This window comes from Chrysemys picta, chromosome 12, assembly GCF_011386835.1.
Source record: "Chrysemys picta bellii isolate R12L10 chromosome 12, ASM1138683v2, whole genome shotgun sequence".
Taxonomy (NCBI): domain Eukaryota; kingdom Metazoa; phylum Chordata; order Testudines; family Emydidae; genus Chrysemys; species Chrysemys picta.
In genome coordinates, this window is record NC_088802.1 from 7024973 (window position 1) to 7045369 (window position 20397).

The 20397-nt window shown below is 50.2% G+C and overlaps 1 protein-coding gene and 1 long non-coding RNA gene across 2 annotated transcripts; one reads left to right on the plus strand and one right to left on the minus strand.

Annotated features, from left to right (window-relative positions):
* Positions 1-953: 953 nt before the first annotated feature.
* Positions 954-12530, minus strand: LOC135974578 (uncharacterized). Its single transcript, XR_010591778.1, has 3 exons — positions 12401-12530; positions 1999-2116; positions 954-1364 (listed from the first exon to the last, which is right to left on the minus strand). It is a non-coding gene; the product is annotated as an uncharacterized LOC135974578 (long non-coding RNA).
* Positions 12531-16921: 4391 nt separating this feature from the next.
* Positions 16922-19579, plus strand: LOC135974707 (uncharacterized). Its single transcript, XM_065563184.1, has 2 exons — positions 16922-18034; positions 18859-19579. The coding sequence occupies exons 1-2, from the start codon at positions 17494-17496 to the stop codon at positions 19359-19361; spliced, it is 1044 nt and encodes a 347-aa protein (XP_065419256.1). The 5' UTR covers positions 16922-17493; the 3' UTR covers positions 19362-19579.
* Positions 19580-20397: the final 818 nt, after the last annotated feature.

Here is a 20397-nt window from a genome sequence, read left to right on the forward strand (position 1 = left end):
AATGTGGAGCTACTAGGCAGCTCTGCTTTCCATTGGCAGGCTGCCGTAACTTAGCTAGGCCCCGGGCTCTCTGAATGACACTGGAGCAGTCCAGAATCCTGGCTGAGTTCTGTGCAGCACCTCTAAGAATCTCACAGTTAGTGCACAGAGTTAAAAGGAAACAGCTCTGTTTGCATTGCTTACCCGAGAGAATCAGAATGACCACACCCAGCTTGAGGCCCACTTCCTGCCAACAGCATCCCCAAAACGATTTTATACCATCGGAGATTCAGAGGCGAATCTGTAACATTCAATAGCGCGTGAAATATCAGCTGTGGCTCTTGTGAGCTCTAAACGGAGGCACAGGGTAATTTACAGAGCAGGTTGATTATTTTTGTTCCAACCAAAGCCATCTTTAAAATAAATGAATACAATTCCCTTTTTTCCCAAACTCAAAGTTTTTTTAAAATCCAAAAGGGTTTTTTGAAACTTTTTGTGTTTCAAACATTTTTTACTTAAACTGTAAATGCAAACATTAGTTTTTTTCTCCTTTCCCTTTTCCCTTTTCCATTTCTGATCCTTTTTTTTTGGTCTTTGCCCTTCATGCAGTGTTGGCGGCGTCCTCAGTCTCTGTGTAGGGTCATCACCGTCTTCAGTTGTTGTCTTACCTCTTTTCTCTTCTGTATTCTAGCCTCAGTCCTCTCTTGCTTGCTCCCTTCCCGCCCCCATCATCTATGCCAGTTCCTTTCTTCCCTATTTACATCCGGTCATTTTCTTTGTGTTTGGCTGAGTTTCTACAAATGCTCATTTTCATTTGTTAGCGTTCCTAGTGCTGGATCTCTCCCGAACTCATGCCCCAGCCCCACGTGGCTTAGACACATTCCCCCAGAGTCCACCTAGCAGCAGAAGCTGTGGTTTCTAGTTTAAGTCCTCCAGGGACAATGTACCAGGAAAACAAGGAACCCAGGCTCAGCAAACCATAGATGCTTTTATTCTTGAAAGCATTAGAGAGTCACAACAAAATCCTGAACTCAACCCCATAGCCTGATCTAGCTCCTCCTGTGAGCCCTGAATTGGGTCAGCAGCCTTAGGCTAGACAGTCCTTCCTGCCTCCTCTCTCCTTAGTCTGGTCTTCTGGCGTGTGGTGGGGCCGTCTGATTCCTTGCTCTGGCCACTCTCCCTGCCTCCGGCTTCTGTGTAGAGAGTCTTTCAAAGTCAATGGCCCTCATGGCAGGAAACCCATTGTTCCAGTATAGGTAGGGAAGAAGCATTCAGCGCTGGTGGCCTTTGATGAGTCTTTCATTGGTGTCCCACACCCAGCAAGAGCAGGACAGGGTCTAGAAAAGACTGACCTTGGTTTTTCAACACAGGATACAAACAGGCATCTAGGACCCAAAGTGGAAGAGACCAAACAAAAATGGACTTCACCAAACAAAATAATGTTCACAATTCGATACCGACATATTCCCCTCTGTCACAAATACCACTTTTGAACATCATTTATTTCAAAACTATATAGCAAAAAAAAAAAAAAAAAGTTCCAAGGACAGTTTTGAAAAACCAGTCTGTTTAGAAAACAAAGTGCACCACAATTATTTTTAAATTCTTTGTGGGGAGGTTTCCCTAACCATCTCTGCCATTTTCTGGACATAGCAGAGACAGTCCCGGTCCTGAAGGGCTCACAGTCCAGAGACACAGACAAAGGGAACGGGAATGTCTCACAGTTATTGATGAGGTTGGTTATACTCGGGAGAAGTGCGAATTGATTAGGTTAATGTCAAGAAGGAGAGACACCTGGATAATGACATGATCCCATTTTGTGTTACTGGAAAAAATAAGTTTAAAAAGAAAAAGACAGAAAAAGGCAAGGAGAAAAGGACCAGTCACAGCCCATCCCCTGCCTAGCCAGGATCGCAGGCTGGGTTCCGTAGGCCTCACGGCAGAGGTGAGCCTGAAGGAGGGATTTGAGGGAGGATAATTCTAACATGAATACCATAGGGGGACACTTTAAATAGATACCTTGGCTTTCCTGGGGATGTGACAGGACTGATTCGTTCCTCTTGTGGAGGTTTAGTGCCACGTAACCCTCTTCACCCTCCATTGTCCGGAGCTGCTCTCAGCTTTGATGATCCAGCAGCTATTCAGAAGAGAAATGACAAAGTGATTAACTGGATTCAGACTCAGCCTGTAGCTTCAGGCATGTGCCTGCGGTAGAAGCTTTGTCTTCTCCACAAGAGTGAGTGTGAAACCACATAAGAAGTAAAGACGCATGGTCCAACCAGCAGCAGCAGAGTTGGACATGCATTCTGCACCCATAGTAGTGACCACATAAGCTAAACTTCTTTCCATAATCAACTCTTGTCAGCCCTCTCTAAGGTCTTCAGAAAAGCTGCTTTCTACCAGAAATTTCTCATGCACGTTCTCTAGCCCAAGGAGAATCATACGTGTGCACCTGCAAAGGTTCAGTTTAACAACTGTAACTTGCCCACAGGGAGTCAGTAACACAGAGCTGGTAACTGCACTCAGAACTTTGGTGGCCCAGCCCAGGGCCCTAACCACAAGACCAGCCTCCCTCACTGAATTTTTAACTTCATTTTTTCTCCACACATTGTGTTGAGGTGTAACTGATTCTACAAGGTTCAATATGAACCACACAACTGCAGACTATCCGGATGTGAAGGCAAGACAGAAAGAAGAGTGAGAGGCCAATATGGCTCCATCAGGAGCTTTTTAATTCTCAAAAAAATCAAAAAGGATCCAACACAAAGTGGAAAAACATGGACGAATTGCTAAGGAGGTGTACAAAACGGGGAGGGATAGCTCAGTGGTTTGAGCATTGGCCTGCTAAACCCAGGGTTGTGAGTTCAATCCTTGAGGGGGCCACTTAGGGATCTGGGGGGAAAAAATCAGTACTTGGTCTGCCTAGCAAAGGCAGGGGGCTGGACTCAATGACCTCTCGAGGTCCCTTCCAGTCCTATAATCTATGAATCTATGAAACCTTTCAGGGTCCCTTCCAGTTCTATGAGATAGGTATCTCTCCATATATTATTATTAAAAGAACAGCACAAGCATGTAGGAACAAAAATCAGAAAGGCTAAGGCACAAAATGAGTTACACCTAGCAAGGGATATAAAAGGCAGTAAGAAAAGGTTCCTTAAATACATAAGGAACAAGAGAAAGATGAAGAAAAGTGTAGGTCTTCTACTGAGCAGGGAAGAAGTGCTAATAACTGATGAAATCAAAAAGGCTGAGGTGTTCGGTGCCTATTTTACTGCAGTCTTCACTAAAAGGGTTAATGGTGACCAGATACTCAACACAATTAATATTAACAACAAGGGGGAAGAAACGCAAGCCAAAATAGGGAAAGAGCAAACTAAAGAATATTTAGACAAGTTAGATGTATTGAAGTCCACAGTACTTGAGAAAATTCATCCCAGGGCACTTAAAGAACTAGCTAATGCAATCTCAGAACAGTTAGCAATTATCTTTGAGAACTCATGGAGGATGGGTGAGGTACCAGACAAATGGAGAAGGACATAGTACCTATCTGTAAAGAGGGAAACAAGGAAGACCCTGGGGAATTATACCAGTCAACCTAACTTCAATACCTGGAAAGATACTGAAACAAATTATTAAACAACCAATTTATAAGCACCTAGCGGATAACAGGGTTACAAGGAATAGCATTCGTCAAGAACAAATCATGCTAAACCAATCTAGTTTCCTTCTTTGACAGGGTTACTGGCCTAGTGGATGAGGGTGAAGCTGTAGACATCTTATATCTTGATTTTAATAAGGCATTTGACACAATCCCACCTGACATTCTCATAAGCCAACCAGGGAAATGCAGTCTAGCTGAAATTACTATAAGGTGGGAACATAACTGGTGGAAAGACTGTCCTCAAAGAGTAGTTATTAATGGTTCACTGTCAAACTGGGAGGGTGTAGCTAATGGAGTCCCACAGGTGGTTGGTCGTGGGCACAGTATTATTCAATATTTTCATTAGAAAATGGAGTGGAGAGTATGTTTATAAAATGTGGGGATGACACCAATTTGGGAGGGATTGCAAGCACTTGGAGTACAGGATTAATATTCAAAACAGCCTTGACAAACTAGAGAATTGGTCTGGAATCAGCAAGTTGAAATTCAATAAAGACACGTGCCAAGTACTACACTTAGGAAAGAAAAAAAATCAAATGGGCAACTACAAAATGGGGAATAACTGGCTAGGTGGTGTAACTGCTGAAAAGGAGCTGGGAGTTATAATGGATGACAAATTGAATATGAGTCAACTGTGTGATCAAATCAATCAAACATACATAAACTACTAAGGACCAATGCACCAGCCGTAGTGACCACGGGTGATGGCATCACACCAGGTGTTGTATAGGGAAATTCGCACATCTGGCTCAATCCTGCAAATCCACAAATCTCTCGAGTGGGCCTGCAGGTGGCTCCACTCCTTCACACATCACTGGAGTGTTTGAGAGCACGGTGTGCTGGAGTGTTTTTGTCCATCCTCGCAACACGGCCAAAAAGCATGCAGCCCTGCTTTTGAATAAAATGAGCGATGCGGGGGAAAGGCAGATCTTTGCAAGGCAGTGACATTTTGCACAAAGTCAAACCACTTAATACTCAGGATTTGGTGTTGACAGCGCGTATGGAATGCATCCAAGTCTGCCTGTAGGAGGGTCTAGGTGTCTGACACATATAACACTTACAAGTAGTGCACGGGGTTGGTAAATCCTGAATTTGGTCTCAGCACAAAGATGTTTTTGCATCCATAAGCGAGACCTGGGCTTCATGCAACTGTGTGAGGCAGTTGCAAAAAAAGCAAATATCGTTCTGGGGGTGTTTTAACAGGCGTGTCATATGTAAGACATGGGAGGTCATTGTCCTGCTCTACTCAGCACTGGTGAGGCCCCAGCTGGAGTCCTGTGTCCAGTTCTGGGGGCCAGGCTTTAGGAAAGATGTGGAGAAATTGGAGAGTCCAGAGGAGAGCAACAAAAATGATGAGAGATTTAGAAAACCTGACCTATGAGGAAAGGCGAAAAAACTGGGCACGTTTAGTCTTGAGAAAAAGAAAACTGAGGGGGGACCTAATAACAGTCTTCAGATATGTGAAGGGCTGTTATAAAGAGGACAGGGGTCAATTGTTCTTCATGCCCACTGAACGTAGGACGAGAAGTAATGGGCTTCATCTGCAGCAAGGGAGATTTGGGTCGGATATTAAGAACAACTTTCTAACTTGAACCATAGTTAAGCTTTGGAACAGACTTCCAAGTGGGGTTGTGGTATCTGCATCACTGGAGGTGTTTAAGGAGTGGACTCGAGGTCTCTCCCAGCTCTACATTTCTAGGATTCTGTGATCTGTTCCGCCTTGTGTCTGCTGGTTTTTGTTCATGCAGCCCCTGATGTCTGGATTGGCCTCCCTCTCCCAGGGCTCAAAGGAGCCTCTTGAGTCACAGTCAAGTCTCTCTTCACACCCCACTTCTCTGGGCCAGTTCCCCACTGCTGGCCTTTGCTCTACTGCTACCTGCTCTTCCTGTGTTTAATAATCTGCCCTTTCACGTTATACAGCGCCTGTTTGGCACCATCTCGTCATTACCCTTCTCCCACCCCCATTCCTCTGCAGCCCTCCCTGTCTCAGCAGTAGGTGAGGTCTTTGGGACACAGGCAGACCTTGGGGAGTGGGAGATGAGAGCAGGGAATGGCAGCACCTAGCAAGGACAGGAAGTGCAGACCTGAGCTAGCCCACAGCATCAGAGGATGCTAATGGTGTGAACAACCCCCTCGTCCCCATCCCCACCCCCACCACACTCCTACGTGATTTCTTGACCAAAGGCAATTTCCTGTGAGAGCCCGTGGGTCAGGCTCATGCTCGTGTGTTTCCAGCTGTTGATCTGACAGTGAGCTCTCTTCTTGTTCTCGTCTGAAATTTTCACTAGTGTTGAACTGCCGGCATTAATTGTGAAAATCTCTCTATTTACCTGCTGGGTTGTAGCAGCAAAAGCTGGTCAAATACAAAATGTGCTTTGTATGTACATTTGCAAATGAACATAAGTCACTGATGCATAAACATCCGAGGGAATCTCCCCGCCCCACAACACAACCTTAACTCTACCCTCTTCAGGCAATGTCCCAACACTCAGAGAACACACTGTAGCACTCGACCCTCACAGATGCTCCAGGACACCCTAAGCACAAAGCACATGAGCAGTGTAGGACAGAGTATTTTAGGAGTCATGATGGATAATCAGCTGAACATGAGCTCCCAGGGCGACACAGTGGTCAAAAGGGCTAATGCGATCCCTGGATGCATAAACAGGGGAATCTTGAGTAGGAGCTGGGAGGTTATTTTACCTCTGGATTTGACACTGGTGTGACCACTGCTGGAATCCTGTGGCCAGTTCTAGTGTCCACAGTTCAAGAAGGACGTTGATAACTTGTAGAGGGTTCAGAGAAGAGCTATGAGACTGATTAGAGGATTAGAAAATCTGCCTTGTAGTGATAGACTCAAGGAGCTCAATGCCTCTATCAAAGAGAAGATTAAGGGAAGACTTGATCACAGTCTATAAGTACCTATATGAGGAACAGAAATTTGATAGAGGGCTCTTCAATCTGGCAGACAAAGGTCTCAAGGCTACAAGTTGACACTAGACAAATTCAGTCTTGAAATAAGGTGCAACAGTGAGGGTAAATAGCCATTGGAACAAATTACCAAAGGCAATGGTGGATTCTCCATCACTGGCAATTTTTAAATCAAGATTGGATGCTTTTTCTAAAGATCCACTCTAGTTCAAACAAGGATTAATTCAGGGAAGTCTGTGATATGCAGGAGATCAGACTAAATTATCATAGTGGTTCCTTCTGAACTTGGAATCCGTTGAAGTCTAATACCTTCTCTTTGCTACGGCAAAACTTAGGTCAGGTGTGGGGAACAGGCACTACCTACCCCAGCCTATACTCCAACCCTGCACCTATGCCACACAAACCATCCCAAACTGGCGAGGTGTTACCATCACTTCACCCTTGCCCTGAAGGTTCCTTTTGAGACATTGCCTTCACTTACCCCTCACTAAGCCCAGGACACCACTGCCGTGTCTGCCACCAGAGAGCTGACAAGCCCCCTGGCAAAAAGACCCCCTATGTCCTGCTACTCGGTGCTGAAATGAGGCAAACTTGATCCCTCAAGATACACCTGCATCTCTCCTCAGATCTCCATGTCAGCTCCGCTACCCTCCCCCATCGAATACAGCTACCCCGACACAGCGAACACAGATTGGCAGGCATGCAGAGACATGTCAAATCTATGGAACACAACGTAAACATTGACACATTCTCTCTGTCCTTCCTCATGTCTCTTTATTACAGCACCCAGCTTTTTGGCCCATTCCCAATTGCTATTGCAAGTTTCAGGGAGCAAAGTTAAGGTTGAATTACAGTGGTAGCCTGTCGTACCTTAACATTTCATTTCCTGGTTTCCAGAGATTTCTCTTTGGGCACACTCCACAATCTGGAAGGACATGGGTCACCACTGGGCAGCCTTCATGAGTTTTGGCAGTTAATACACATACACAGAGTACATCTGCATGTATGATAAGCACCATCAGGTTTAGAGCCTCTACAGTTTACCAAAAGTGCCAGGTTCTGTAACTGGGGTTGTAATAAACTCACATCCTCTACAGATCAGACACAGCAGGGGATCTGCAACACATGCTGTGATGGGGTCCCCGGGGTGCAGCCTGGGACCATGGGACTGCTGTGCCCCCTTAACTCTCTCCATCCTGGGCTGTCTCTCACAGTGCCTTGCTAGTGACCCGCAGCAAACCCCTCCAGGTGCTGTTATCACTCAGCACAACCATATGTGGAGCTCCACATCCAGCTAGCTTGCATGAATGCTCCTAGAGCCACTCATGAATCACACAGAGAAAGGCACCAGCCAAATCCCCCCAGCACCCAGCACAGTACCTTAGGAATATACCAACTTGCACTTCATCAATGGAAAGTGGATATACACCAGCCTCTGCAAACCTGAGCAGATTACCAAACACTTCAGGCAAACTCACTGGTATAGATAAACAGTTAAACAAATGTATTGACTACAAAAGATAGATTTTAAGTGATATTAAGTGATAGGCACCTTCGGAATGATCTGCCATACTCAGGTTACATTTCCCAATAGAACAAAACCCCATTGACACAGAGGCAGATTTTAGCAACATGGCTACAGACATTTTCCAGATTTCTGCCCTGGGTCTAATTCACCCTGACACTGGCTGGGTGTTGGTCACATTCACTGATTACTACAGAGCCCCTTGAGCCAACCAGCTGCAGTGAGAGCTGGTAGCTTAGAACAGGGTCTCCTGTGGGTCGGGACCCAAAACTGGGTCGCCAGAATGTTTCAAAGGGTCATGTGGCAGCTCCTGTGGCTCCCGTCCCATGGGGCTGGCTAGGTTTGCCTCCCTGCTCCAGGCACTGTAACCATCATGATGATTAGAGTCCCGGTCGGCTGGATTTGAGTGAGTGGCACTGCAATCCCACAAGCCAGGTCACAACTCCACTCACGCAAATTTGGTCCACTGTGAGAGCCAGGGCCAAACCTGAGTGACGCCGCAATCCTGGAAGTTGTAAGGCCTGGAGTGGAGAGTCAAGCCCAGCCAGGAGCTGCAGGAGCTTCCACTGTGGGGTGAGTGCCGGGCAGGACCCAATCCCCCCGGCGGGGCAGGATCCAACCTAAACCACCCCAGGGGCCTCCACCACCAGGCTATTTACTGAATCGTGACAGGCCATAAACATTTACAACTGGGTCCCGAGCCGGAAAAGGTTAAGAAACCCTCTCACCTTCTCTGTCCCACATGGGCAGTGTATCTGCTTAGTGCAGGAGCATTAGGCATGTAGCTAATATAGAGCTAAACTCCTTCTGCAATACTGTTTGCAACACTGCTCCACCAAAGAGTCACTGGGTGCTGTGCACTAGTTGGGGTAGATGTGCCATGATTCAACCATGAGAACCACAATCAGAGCTATGGTTTGATCACTAGGTCGGCATCTCAGGAACCCCTGGCTCTAATGACCCAGAATTTGGATCACTAGCTGTACCCTGCCGCCCCAGGGGGCACATCACATTTCAAATCAATTTGAGTATCCATGTGGACTTTAGAGCACTTAGAAGAGTCAACCTTTAAAGAGAAAGCTATTGTAGAACTTTGCTATGGCAGAGCTAGCGCTCCGCTGTAATTCCCTTTGTAGGAAACTAACAGCTTGATCCAGCAAACACTTACCGCCACACACAGGCTTTTCTACTCTGAGTAACACCATTGATTTCAGTCCCTACCCTTGAAATGAAAGCTAACTTTTCTGGGGCTCAGCAGAAGTTGCAGGAGAGCTGCAGGCAGGGTCTAGTGATGGCCTCAGAGGTGTGGGGGAAGGCGGAGGAGTTGGGTGTCACTTGTGTTCAGAGCCTGAACTTCCTGTGGTTTCTCATGAGGAGGGTCAGTGCTGCTGCTGGAGGTGTGAGCCCTGAGCTGCAGAGCCTGAGGGTCAGTTGGTAGCTGGCTCTTTTCCCACCTCTGAGTATTTGCAGAAAAGAATTAAACGCAGGACGAGCCTGGCCAATGGAGGACGAAGAGGGTTACACGGTATTAAACCTTCGTCCGAAGATGACATCATCAGACCGGCCATGTCAACCTGGGACCCAAGGTAAGTGACTTACTGTCTCCCTGTGGTGTCCATTACTGACTGGGCCTTTACATGTTACCTTGCAGGGAGGGGACAAGGGAAAACGTCTTGTGTGTGTGTGTGTGTGTGTCTGTGGAAATTCTGGATGTGCCATCGTGATACTCTGGTGACGGCGCAGATAACTGCAGAGGGCGGTGGATAGAGATGACGTAGCGAGTGTGGCAGTATGTGGGGGAGGAGAGAGCTTGTACAGAAAAGGTGGGCTCTGCCTTAACTAGAGCAGGACCAGACTCTTGGCCATGCAATAAATAGGATTTGGGGTGAGTATTTAAGGTAGGAACTGGGGGAAGCTAACGAGTGCTGAGAAGTCTTCTAAGCTCAGACATCCATCCACAGAAGAAAGCTACTCATGGCTGAAGAACCTTCTAATGTCAGACGTCCATCCATTAGGAATGTTAATAATATCAAAGTTCGGGTTCCAGTAAAGGACAGGACATACATTACCGCCTATCAGGAGGCTGGGTGGGGTAAGATCACAAAAGTAAATTCTGCAAAAGGGCATCAAAGGAGTTAAATAAAAATAGGCAGATGGTCAAAAATAAAACCTGTACGTGTGTATTTACCAATTCGAAAAATGTGAAAGGAACAAGCAGGTGAATTGGAACGGATTCTGACAGAAGACCTGACACAATAGGTAGTAGAATTCCCCAAATCAATGGGATACTGTAGTATCTGACTGTAACCTATACAGGAAGGACAGATTAGATTTGGGAGTCGCATTGTGCCTGTATCTGCCTGGCTACAAATCCCAAGTTCTAAGAATACAGATACTCTAATATGTACACTTCTGTACCAGCCTCCTGACTTTCAAAGAGCTTTTGACACACTTGTGAATAATATCCTGGACACTTCATGATCATCAAGACGGAAAAAATATTGCATGAACAATGTAATGTTAGAGTTTGAGACATGAGCCCCAGGCGATCCAGGTCTCACAAGTTCACTCTTCAGTATGTGGGGAAAACTCTGTAGCATGACAAAATAGTAACATGAAGGAAGTGGGTCAGGAAGAGCGGGGCTCTGTCTGTGGGGGACAGACTGGCAGTTAGTTGGGGATGTAGGGGAGGGTCTGGAAGAGCGGGGCTCTGTCTGTGGGGGACAGACTGGCAGTTAGTTGGGGATGTAGGGGAGGGTCTGGGAGAGCGGGGCTCTGTCTGTGGGGGACAGACTGACAGTCAGGGATGTGGGGGAGGGTCGGGAAGAGGGGGGCTCTGTCTGTGGGGGACAGACTGACAGTCAGGGATGTGGGGGGAGGGTCTGGAAGAGCGGGGCTCTGTCTGTGGGGGACAGACTGGCAGTTAGTCAGGGACGTGGGGGAGTGTCGGGAAGAGCGGGGCTCTGTCTGTGGGGGACAGACTGGCAGTTAGGCAGGGACGTGGGGAGGGTCGGGAAGAGTGGGGCTCTGTCTGTGGGGGACAGACTGGCAGTTAGTCAGGGACGTGGGGGAGGGTTGGGAAGAGCGGGGCTCTGTCTGTGGGGGACAGACTGGCAGTTAGTTGGGGATGTGGGGGAGGGTCTGGAAGAGCGGGGCTCTGTCTGTGGGGGGACAGACTGGCAGTTAGTCAGGGATGTGGGGGAGTGTCGGGAAGAGCGGGGCTCTGTCTGTGGGGGACAGACTGGCAGTTAGTTGGGGATGTGGGGGAGGGTCGGGAAGAGCGTGGCTCTGTCTGTGGGGGACAGACTGGCAGTTAGTCAGGGATGTGGGGGAGGGTCGGGAAGAGCGTGGCTCTGTCTGTGGGGGACAGACTGGCAGTTAGGCAGGGACGTGGGGAGGGTCGGGAAGAGTGGGGCTCTGTCTGTGGGGGACAGACTGGCAGTTAGGCAGGGACGTGGGGAGGGTCGGGAAGAGCGGGGCTCTGTCTGTGGGGGACAGACTGGCAGTTAGTCAGGGACGTGGGGAGACAGTCGGGAAGAGCGGGGCTCTGTCTGTGTGGGACAGACTGGCAGTTAGTCAGGGATGTGGGGGGGAGGGTTGGGAAGAGCGGGGCTCTGTCTGTGGGGGACAGACTGGCAGTTAGTCAGGGACGTGGGGAGGGTCGGGAAGAGCGGGGCTCTGTCTGTGGGGGACAGACTGGCAGTTAGTCAGGGACGTGGGGAGACAGTCGGGAAGAGCGGGGCTCTGTCTGTGGGGGACAGACTGGCAGTTAGTCAGGGATGTGGGGGGGAGGGTTGGGAAGAGCGGGGCTCTGTCTGTGGGGGACAGACTGGCAGTTAGTCAGGGACGTGGGGAGGGTCGGGAAGAGCGGGGCTCTGTCTGTGGGGGACAGACTGGCAGTTAGGCAGGGACGTGGGGAGGGTCGGGAAGAGTGGGGCTCTGTCTGTGGGGGACAGACTGGCAGTTAGGCAGGGACGTGGGGGAGGGTCGGGAAGAGCGGGGCTCTGTCTGTGGGGGGACAGACTGGCAGTTAGTCAAGGATGTGCGCAGGGCTGGTGCAAGGATATTTTACGCCCTAGGCGAAACTTCCACCTTGCGACCCCCCGCCCCCACCCCTGCACATCGGTTCATTGAGGGGCAAATCCCAACAAGCCTTTATTGACCCTAGGGGCCAGCCTGCCCAGGGGCTGCTCCCCAGACCAGGTTCTCCCCTCCCCGCCCCCTGAACTCCCCTGGAGCGTGCACAGCCCCCCCGCGAGCCCTCCCCACCCCACCCTGGTGGACCCCTCCCTGAGTTCACTCACTGATTTTGCCGGGCTTGGGCCACTGCAGCAGCTTGGCAGGGAGGAGCCGCCTCTCGGAAAGCCAGAGCTTCCTGCTTGCGGCAGCAAGCCCCAGCCACGGAGGAGCCGGCGCAGTACAGGGGGCAGCAGCCCTGCAAAGGCAGCAGCGCCGCTAGCACGTAGCAGCTGTGCCCCTTGCCCCTCCTGTCCAGGCTGCGGCCCAACGCGCCTCCCCCACCCCAGGGGCTCCTGCAGGCTGCAGTGGATGCATGCGGGCACCGGCCCCCATGCGCCCCCCGGCTCTCCCCTTGCTGAGCTCAGGCTCTGCGGCTCCCGAGAGCATTAGCCACCACTGCCGCCGCCACCCCTCCTGGAGCAGGCTCAGGGTCCTGCGCCCTGGCGGTGGCTCACATGCCCGGGAGCCGCAGAGCCCAAGCGCGGTGAGAGGGGAGCTGGGGGGCGCATGGGGACGCAGGCCGGCGCCCGCATGCATCTGCTGCAGCCTGCAGGAGCCCCTGGGGGGGGGAGGGGAGGCGCGTCGGGCCGCAGCCTGGGCAGGAGGGGCAAGGGGCACGGCTGCTACATGCTAGCGGCGCTGCCGCGTTTGCAGGGCTGCTGCCCCCTGTACTGCGCCGGCTCCTCCGTGGCTGGGGCTCACCACCCCCGGAAGCCGATGCTCTGGCTCTCCGAAAGGCAGCTCCTCCCTGCCGAGCCAGGGCACCGCTTTTTGGCACCCCCAGGGCCGTCCTTAGGATTTATGGGGCCCTATGCAGTACACCTCTACCCCGATATAACGCAGTCCTCAGGAGCCAAAAATCCCTACCGCGTTATAGGTGAAACCCCGTTATATCAGGGTAGCGGCGGCAGGGCTCCAGCGGTGATTTAAAGGGCCTGGGCTCCCCACAGCAGCCGGAGGCCCGGGCCCTTTAAAGCGCTGCCCAAACCCCGGGGTTACCACCCTATATGCGAACCCATGTTATGTGGGGTTGCGTTATATCGGGGTAGAGGTGTATTATTAAACTGGTGCCCCTATGCCCGATGGCAGCCCGAGCTTGCAGCCCGGCAGGGGCAGGGGCGGAGGGACAAGGCAGAAAGAATAACAAGATTCCCCGCCCGCCTCACGGTGGTGGAGAGTCACAGTTCCCCGCAGAGACCCCTGTACCTCTCCCTCATGCAGAATGGACATGCAGAAGCTACCTAATTAAAAGCACTAAACTTGGGAATAAAAAATGTCAGTCACAGGGTTTTTGATATGCCCTGAAGTTTGTCAGACATTTATTTGCAAAAACTTTGTAGCAAGGGTGAGTCAGCTGTCCTGCTGAATACAACATTAAATATTATGGAATACATGATGCAGCTCTTCTCTGTTTTACATTTTCTTAATCAGTATTTCTAAGGTGATTTTATATTTTAAATGTACTCTTAAGCCTTCATAAAGTCATCATTCCAGATTACTACATATTTAACTCACTGAAACAGACATTATTTTAAATTAATCAGTCACAGAGGTTTAGTGTGTTCATAACAATGCTCATTGCTTTTAGAAAAAGGGAACACTCATTTATTGTGTGTGATCTCCATAACAATACACATGTTTATGAAATTTCACCAACTTTAAAAAATATGTTTCCAAAGATGTTAGGCATAACAAAGGATTTTATATCTTATTAAGGTACTGATTTTGCAGGAGGGTTCTCTTAAAACTAGTTCATCAGATAGTCAGAAGTAAAGAAAGGGAAACTTTGTCCAGCTATCTGGAAGCAAAGGGCTGTTGTCCCTTTAAGGGGTCTCTTCAATGTGGGGTGGGGGAAGAAGGGATGAAGGGAGAAATGGATGGACAGAAAGGACAGGAAGACTTTGGAAGTAAGTTTTTTTACTATAGTAATTAAAACGTGTATTTTAGAGAAGGGTGATCTTTTGAAGGTTTTATTTAAAAAAACGTATGTCTGAAGATCCAAGCATTTAAGGCTAAAGATGAATACTCAGTTTGTGCATCTAAAAATCTGTGCAAGGATTTTTTAGAGATGTGATTTTATAATCTTCACCAACTTACTAATGAAATATTTTTAAAGCAAATTTTAAACTAAGGTCCTGGGTCCCTTCCATCCCTACATTTCTGTAATAAACAGATTAATACTGTAGCGGGGTGAGGACTCACCCCTGCAGTGCCTCCTGCTGGTCGTCCAGGGAATTAGCTTTTCCAGCCTCCGGAGCACCCTCTGCAGGCCGATGTTCCACTTGCTGCTGGGCCCGAGTCCCTCCTGGACCCCGGTGCCCCTTTCAGGCCAGGGTGCTGCCCCCTGGCAGTACCCCCACAGATCTGGGTCTCCCCTCCCCAGAGAACCCCCACCCTCTATCCCCACCTCACCTCAGTCTATGGCCACTGCCAGTCATCAACTAGCCCCTGTTCCCTGGGGCAGACTGCAGTGTAAGTGCCACTCATCACCGGCATGGAGGGTTTGGACCTGCTGCCTCTGCCTACCCTTGGGCTCCCCTCTGCAACCCCAGTACCCTCTTTGGCCTTTAACAAGGCCTGCAGCCTGGGGGGTTTCTAGGCCGGAGCTCCCCAGCTCCTCTGGCCTTCCCCCAGCCCTGCTCCAGTCTTGGTACCATCTCAGCTTCCAGGCAGCCAGGCCCTTCCCTCTCTACCGCTAGAGAGAGACTCTCTGTGCTCCTGGCCCACTGCCCTCCTATAAGGGCCAGCTGGGCCCTGATTGGGGCGTGGCTGCATCTGTGGCTGGTTCCCCAATCAGCCGAGGCTTTCTTCAGAGCCGCAGCCCTCCCCAGGGCTGCTTTTAACCCCTGTTCCTCAGGAGCGAGGCAGGTGCCCCACTACAAATACCACCTCCAATTATCACAAAAAAATAAAATTAATGGGGAGTATTATGTTTTTTCAGAGCTCTTTTGCAACAAATCTGACTTTCTGAACTTTTTGTTTTGTGTTTTTCCCTGACATATTACTTTCCATATGGCAACTGAATTAATACAATAACAATTATAAATATCTATTTCTGAGCTTAATGTTTTCTTCAAACTGTTGGTGTTAAAGACAAAAAGCGAACCCTGGAGTCTGATACTGACAATGCAATGCTTTTTGGCACACAAGTTCAGAAGACACTTTGTTACCGGCATAGGAGTTGTTCCCACAGAGGATTTTAGGAGTTAAGACGACACAGTGTTTCAGACATAGCATTACTGTGGCAGAGGGTTTTCAGCAAAGGATTCACAGGACATGAAGAAACTGGCACATTCAACTGTCACACAATCCTCACTTGTGTAATGTTTTTCTACCATAATATTGGAGAGGTCCCTGCACCCTGATGCAGGGCTGCCTTTGCCTTACCTGTCCTGATAGCTTGACAGGCTCCCTATGCTGGGTCACAAGGGGAGCTGATGGGTTGGATACAGATACAATCCAATTTCTCACCTTACAGAAGGGCGGGGAGGTCTCCAAGGGGATGCCGACAATAGCATTGGGCTGTGGGAGGGCATCCTGAAACAGCTGTATGGTATGTGACGCAGCAGGAAATCATGAGTGTTGCTGAGGAAGAAGGGGGCTATTTGGTCAGGGCCGGCTCTGGCTTTTTGACCGCCCCAAGCAAAAAAAAAAAAAAAAAAAACCAGGGAGGCCAGAACGGCAAAGAAAAAAAAAAAAAAAACTGCGCGGCCGGAGCCAGGGTGCAGGGGGACTCCCTGCGCTGCAGATGTGCCCCGGCTAGTGGGGGGAGGGGGCAGGGGGGAGAGAGAGAAGGGGGCGGCCAGGGCTTCAGTGGGGCGCTGCCAACGGCCCCGACCGCCGTGCTGCCTGCCGGGAGGGCTCCGCGCCCCTCCGGTCGGCTGGGAGGGAAGGACGCGGACTGCCCTGCTGGGCTTGCTGCAGGGTGCTCCCGTCCTCCGCGCCGCCGCACCCTACAGGGCGGCCGGAGCGGAACAACAACAAACAAAAACAAAAAGCAGCCATGCCACCCTAGGAGTGGGCAGAATGCCGCCTCCTACAAGCTGCCGCCCCAAGCACCGGCTTGCTCGGCTGGTGCCTGGAGCCGGCCCTGTCTTTGGTGATCAGGTTGGGGGCATCTCTTCCCATCATTGCTCCACATGTACGAAGCTCAGACTGGCCGCTTTATTTTTAAACTGCATTTAAAAATTCAGCCACTTGACGAAGTATAATTAGAAGTTAATGTGGACATAAAGACAATGAGACATAGACACCATTATATGGTTAAATGTGGAGGCTGCGACTTTATTTAAAACTATTACCTAACTAGGGTAACTACCCAAACTGCCCAGAAAGGTTGTTCCAGCGCGGATCTCAGTTGGCACGAATGGCCGTGGTGTACTACAGACTAGAGGGTAAAAGTGACAGTCATGCCCCCGCTCCACCCTCACCCTGACTGTAAGCCAGAGTCCCAACACTTCCTCCATGCTAGAGACAGGAGAGACAAGATGAGGTGAGACACAAGCTGCATGAGACACAGTTCGAGCTGGGGGTGAGATACCCAGCTTGAGGAGACAAACCCTGCACTAGTTGTGATCTAGCTAGAGTGCTAAAACTAGAGGGTATTTTTAAAAATAGTGTGTCCAGGCTGAGCAGCAGGACATGCTCACCACCCTGAGTACAGCCGTATGAACCCAGCCGAGACCACAGGCACCTACTCAGCGTGGCTAACACCCCATCCTGCCAGTCACGCTGCTGCAGCTACATTCTGTTTTTAGGGCACTAGCTCACTCAGGCCTGGTCTACACTACGGGTTTAGGTCGACTTTAGCAGCGTTAAATCGAATTAAGCCCGGACACGTCCACATGACGAAGCCCTTTCTTTCGACTTAAAGGGTCCTTTAAACCGGTTTCTTTACACCACCTCCGACGAGGGGATTAGCGATAAAACCAGCCTTTGCGGGTCGGAATTGGGGTAGTGTGGACGGAATTCGACGTTATTGGCCTCCGGGAGCTATCCCACAGTGCTTCGTTGTGACCGCTCTGGACAGCGCTCTCAACTCAGATGCACTGACCAGGTAGACAGGAAAAGACCCGCGAAGGTTTGAATTTCATTTCCTGTTTGCCCAGCGTGGAGAGCACAGGTGACCACGCAGAGCTCATCAGCACAGGTAACCGTGATGGAGTCCTCCCAGGATCGCAAAAGAGCTCCAGCATGGACCGAACGGGAGGTACGGGATCTGCTCGCCATATGGGGAGATGAATCAGTGCTAGCTGAACTCCGTAGCAGTAAAAGAAATGGCAAAGTATTAGAAAAGGTCTCCAAGGCCATGAAGGACCAAGGCCATAACAGGGACACACAGCAGTGCCGCGTGAAAATTAAGGAGCTACGGCAAGCTTACCACAAAGCCAGAGAAGCAAACGGAAGGTCCGGGGCAGAGCCGCAAACTTGCCGCTTCTACGCAGAGCTGCATGCCATTCTAGGGGGTGCAGCCACCACTACCCCAACCGTGTGCAATGACTCTCTCACTGGAGAAACACACAGGGAAGACGGTTCGGGGAACGAGGAAGATGAGGATGGAGGTACTGTAGGTAGCTCACAGCAGCAACGTAGCGGAGAAACCGGTTTCCCCAACAGCCAGGATATGTTTGTTACCCTGGACCTGGAACCAGTAACCCCCGAACTCACCCAAGACCCTCAGGGCACACAGGAGACCTCTGGTGAGTGTACCTTTGTAAATATTTGTAAACATTACACATGGTTTAAAAGCAAGCGTGTTTAATGATTAATTTGCCCTGGCAATCGCGGCCAGTACATCTACTGGAAAAGTCTGTTAACGTGTATGGGGATGGAGCGGAAATCCTCCAGGGACATCTCCAGAAAGCTCTCCTTTATGTACTCCCAAAGCCTTTGCAAAAGGTTTCTGGGGAGGGCTGCCTTATCCCGTCCGCCATGGTAGGACACTTTACCACGCCAGGCCAGTAGCACGTAGTCTGGAATCATTGCATAACAAAGCATGGCAGCGTATGGTCCCGGTGTTTGCTGGCATGCAGACAATATCCATTCCTTATCTCTCTTTGTTATCCTCAGGAGAGTGATATCATTCACGGTCACCTGGTTGAAATGGGGTGATTTTATTAAGGGGACATTCAGAGGCGCCCGTTCCTGCTCTTCTGAACAGAAATGTTCCCCGCTGTTAACCACGCGGTGGAGGGGAGGGGTGAAGTGATCATCCCAGAGAATCGTGTGTGTGTGTGTGTGGGGTGGTTTACTTGGGTTTGTGCCGCATGTTAACCGGGAAACCGCAGCCCCTCCTTTTACATTGAAAACCCATTTTAAATGGACAACCCAATTCATCCTTGATATGGGAAATGTGCTGCTGTTTGAAACCTTTCCCGCATGTTAAGAAGGTTAAAAAAGCCAAAACACTGTGGCCTACCATGGCTGCCTGCAAGCCGAAATATGCGACCTTGTAATGAAAGAGTGTACCCATTGTTCTCTAAAATGTGTCTTTTTTAACCACTTCTCCCTTCTCCTCCACCAGCTGCAAATGTTTCTCCTTCGCAGAGGCTAGTGAACATTAGAAAGAGAAAATGTAGGACGAGGGACGATATGTTCACGGAGCTGCAGATGTCCTCCCACGCTGATAGAGCACAGCAGAATGCGTGGAGGCAGTCAATGTCGGACATGAGAAAAGCACAATATGAACGAGAGGAGAGGTGGCGGGATGAATGGCGGGATGAAAAGAGCAAGTGGCGGGCTGAAGACGATAGGTGGCGTCAGCTTGCAGACAGACGGCAAGAGTCAATGCTCCGTCTGCTGGAGCATCAAACTGATATGCTCGAGCGTATGGTTGAGCTGCAGGAAAGGCAGCAGGAGCAGAGACCGCCGCTACAGCCCCTGTTTAACCAACAGCCCTCCTCCCCAAGTTCCATAGCCTCCTCACCAAGACGCCCAAGAACACGGTGGGGGGGCCTCCGTCCACCCAGTCACTCCACCCCAGATGATCGCCCAAGCATCAGAAGGCTGGCCTTCAATAAGACTTAAAGTTTTAAAATGCAGTGTGTCCTTTTTCATCCCTCCTCCCCCACCCATCCCAGGCTACCTTGGCAATTATCCCCCTACTTCTGTGAGGAACTAATAAAGAATGCATGAATGTGAAAAAACAATGACTTTATTGCCTCTGCAAGCGGTGCTCGAATTGGGGAGGGGAGGGTGGGGTGGGGTGGTTGGTTTACAGGGAAGTAGAGTGAACCGGGTCGGGGGGGGGGGGTTTGGAGGGTTCATCAAGGAGAAACAAACAGAAGTTTCACACAGTAGCCTGGCCAGTCACAAAACTTGTTTTCAAAGCTTCTCTGATGCGCACCGCGCCCTGCTGTGCTCCTCTAACCGCCCTGGTGTCTGGCTGCGCGTAATCAGCGGCCAGGCGAGTTGCCTCAACCTCCCACCCCGCCATAAAGGTCTCCCCCTTACTCTCACAGATATTGTGGAGCGCACAGCAAGCAGCAATAACAATGGGGATATTCTTTTCGCTGAGGTCTGAGCGAGTCGGTAAGCTGCGCCAGCGCGCTTTTAAACGTCCAAATGCACATTCCACCACCATTCGGCACTTGCTCAGCCTGTAGTTGAACAGGTCCTGACTCCTGTCCAGGCTGCCTGTGTACGGCTTCATGAGCCATGGCATTAAGGGGTAGGCTGGGTCCCCAAGGATCACGATAGGCATTTCAACATCCCCAACGGTTACTTTCTGGTCCGGGAAGAAAGTCCCTTCCTCCAGCTTTCGAAACAGAGCAGAGTTCCTGAAGACGCGAGCATCATGTACCTTTCCCGGCCATCCCACGTTGATGTTGGTGAAACGTCCCTTGTGATCCACCAGGGCTTGCAGCAGCATTGAAAAGTACCCCTTGCGGTTTACGTAGTCGGTGGCTTGGTGCTCCGGTGACAAGATAGGGATATGGGTTCCGTCTATGGCCCCGCCACAGTTTGGGAATCCCATTTCAGCAAAACCATCCACTATTGACTGCACGTTGCCCAGAGTCACTACCCTTGATATCACCAGGTCTTTCATTGCCCTGGTAAATTG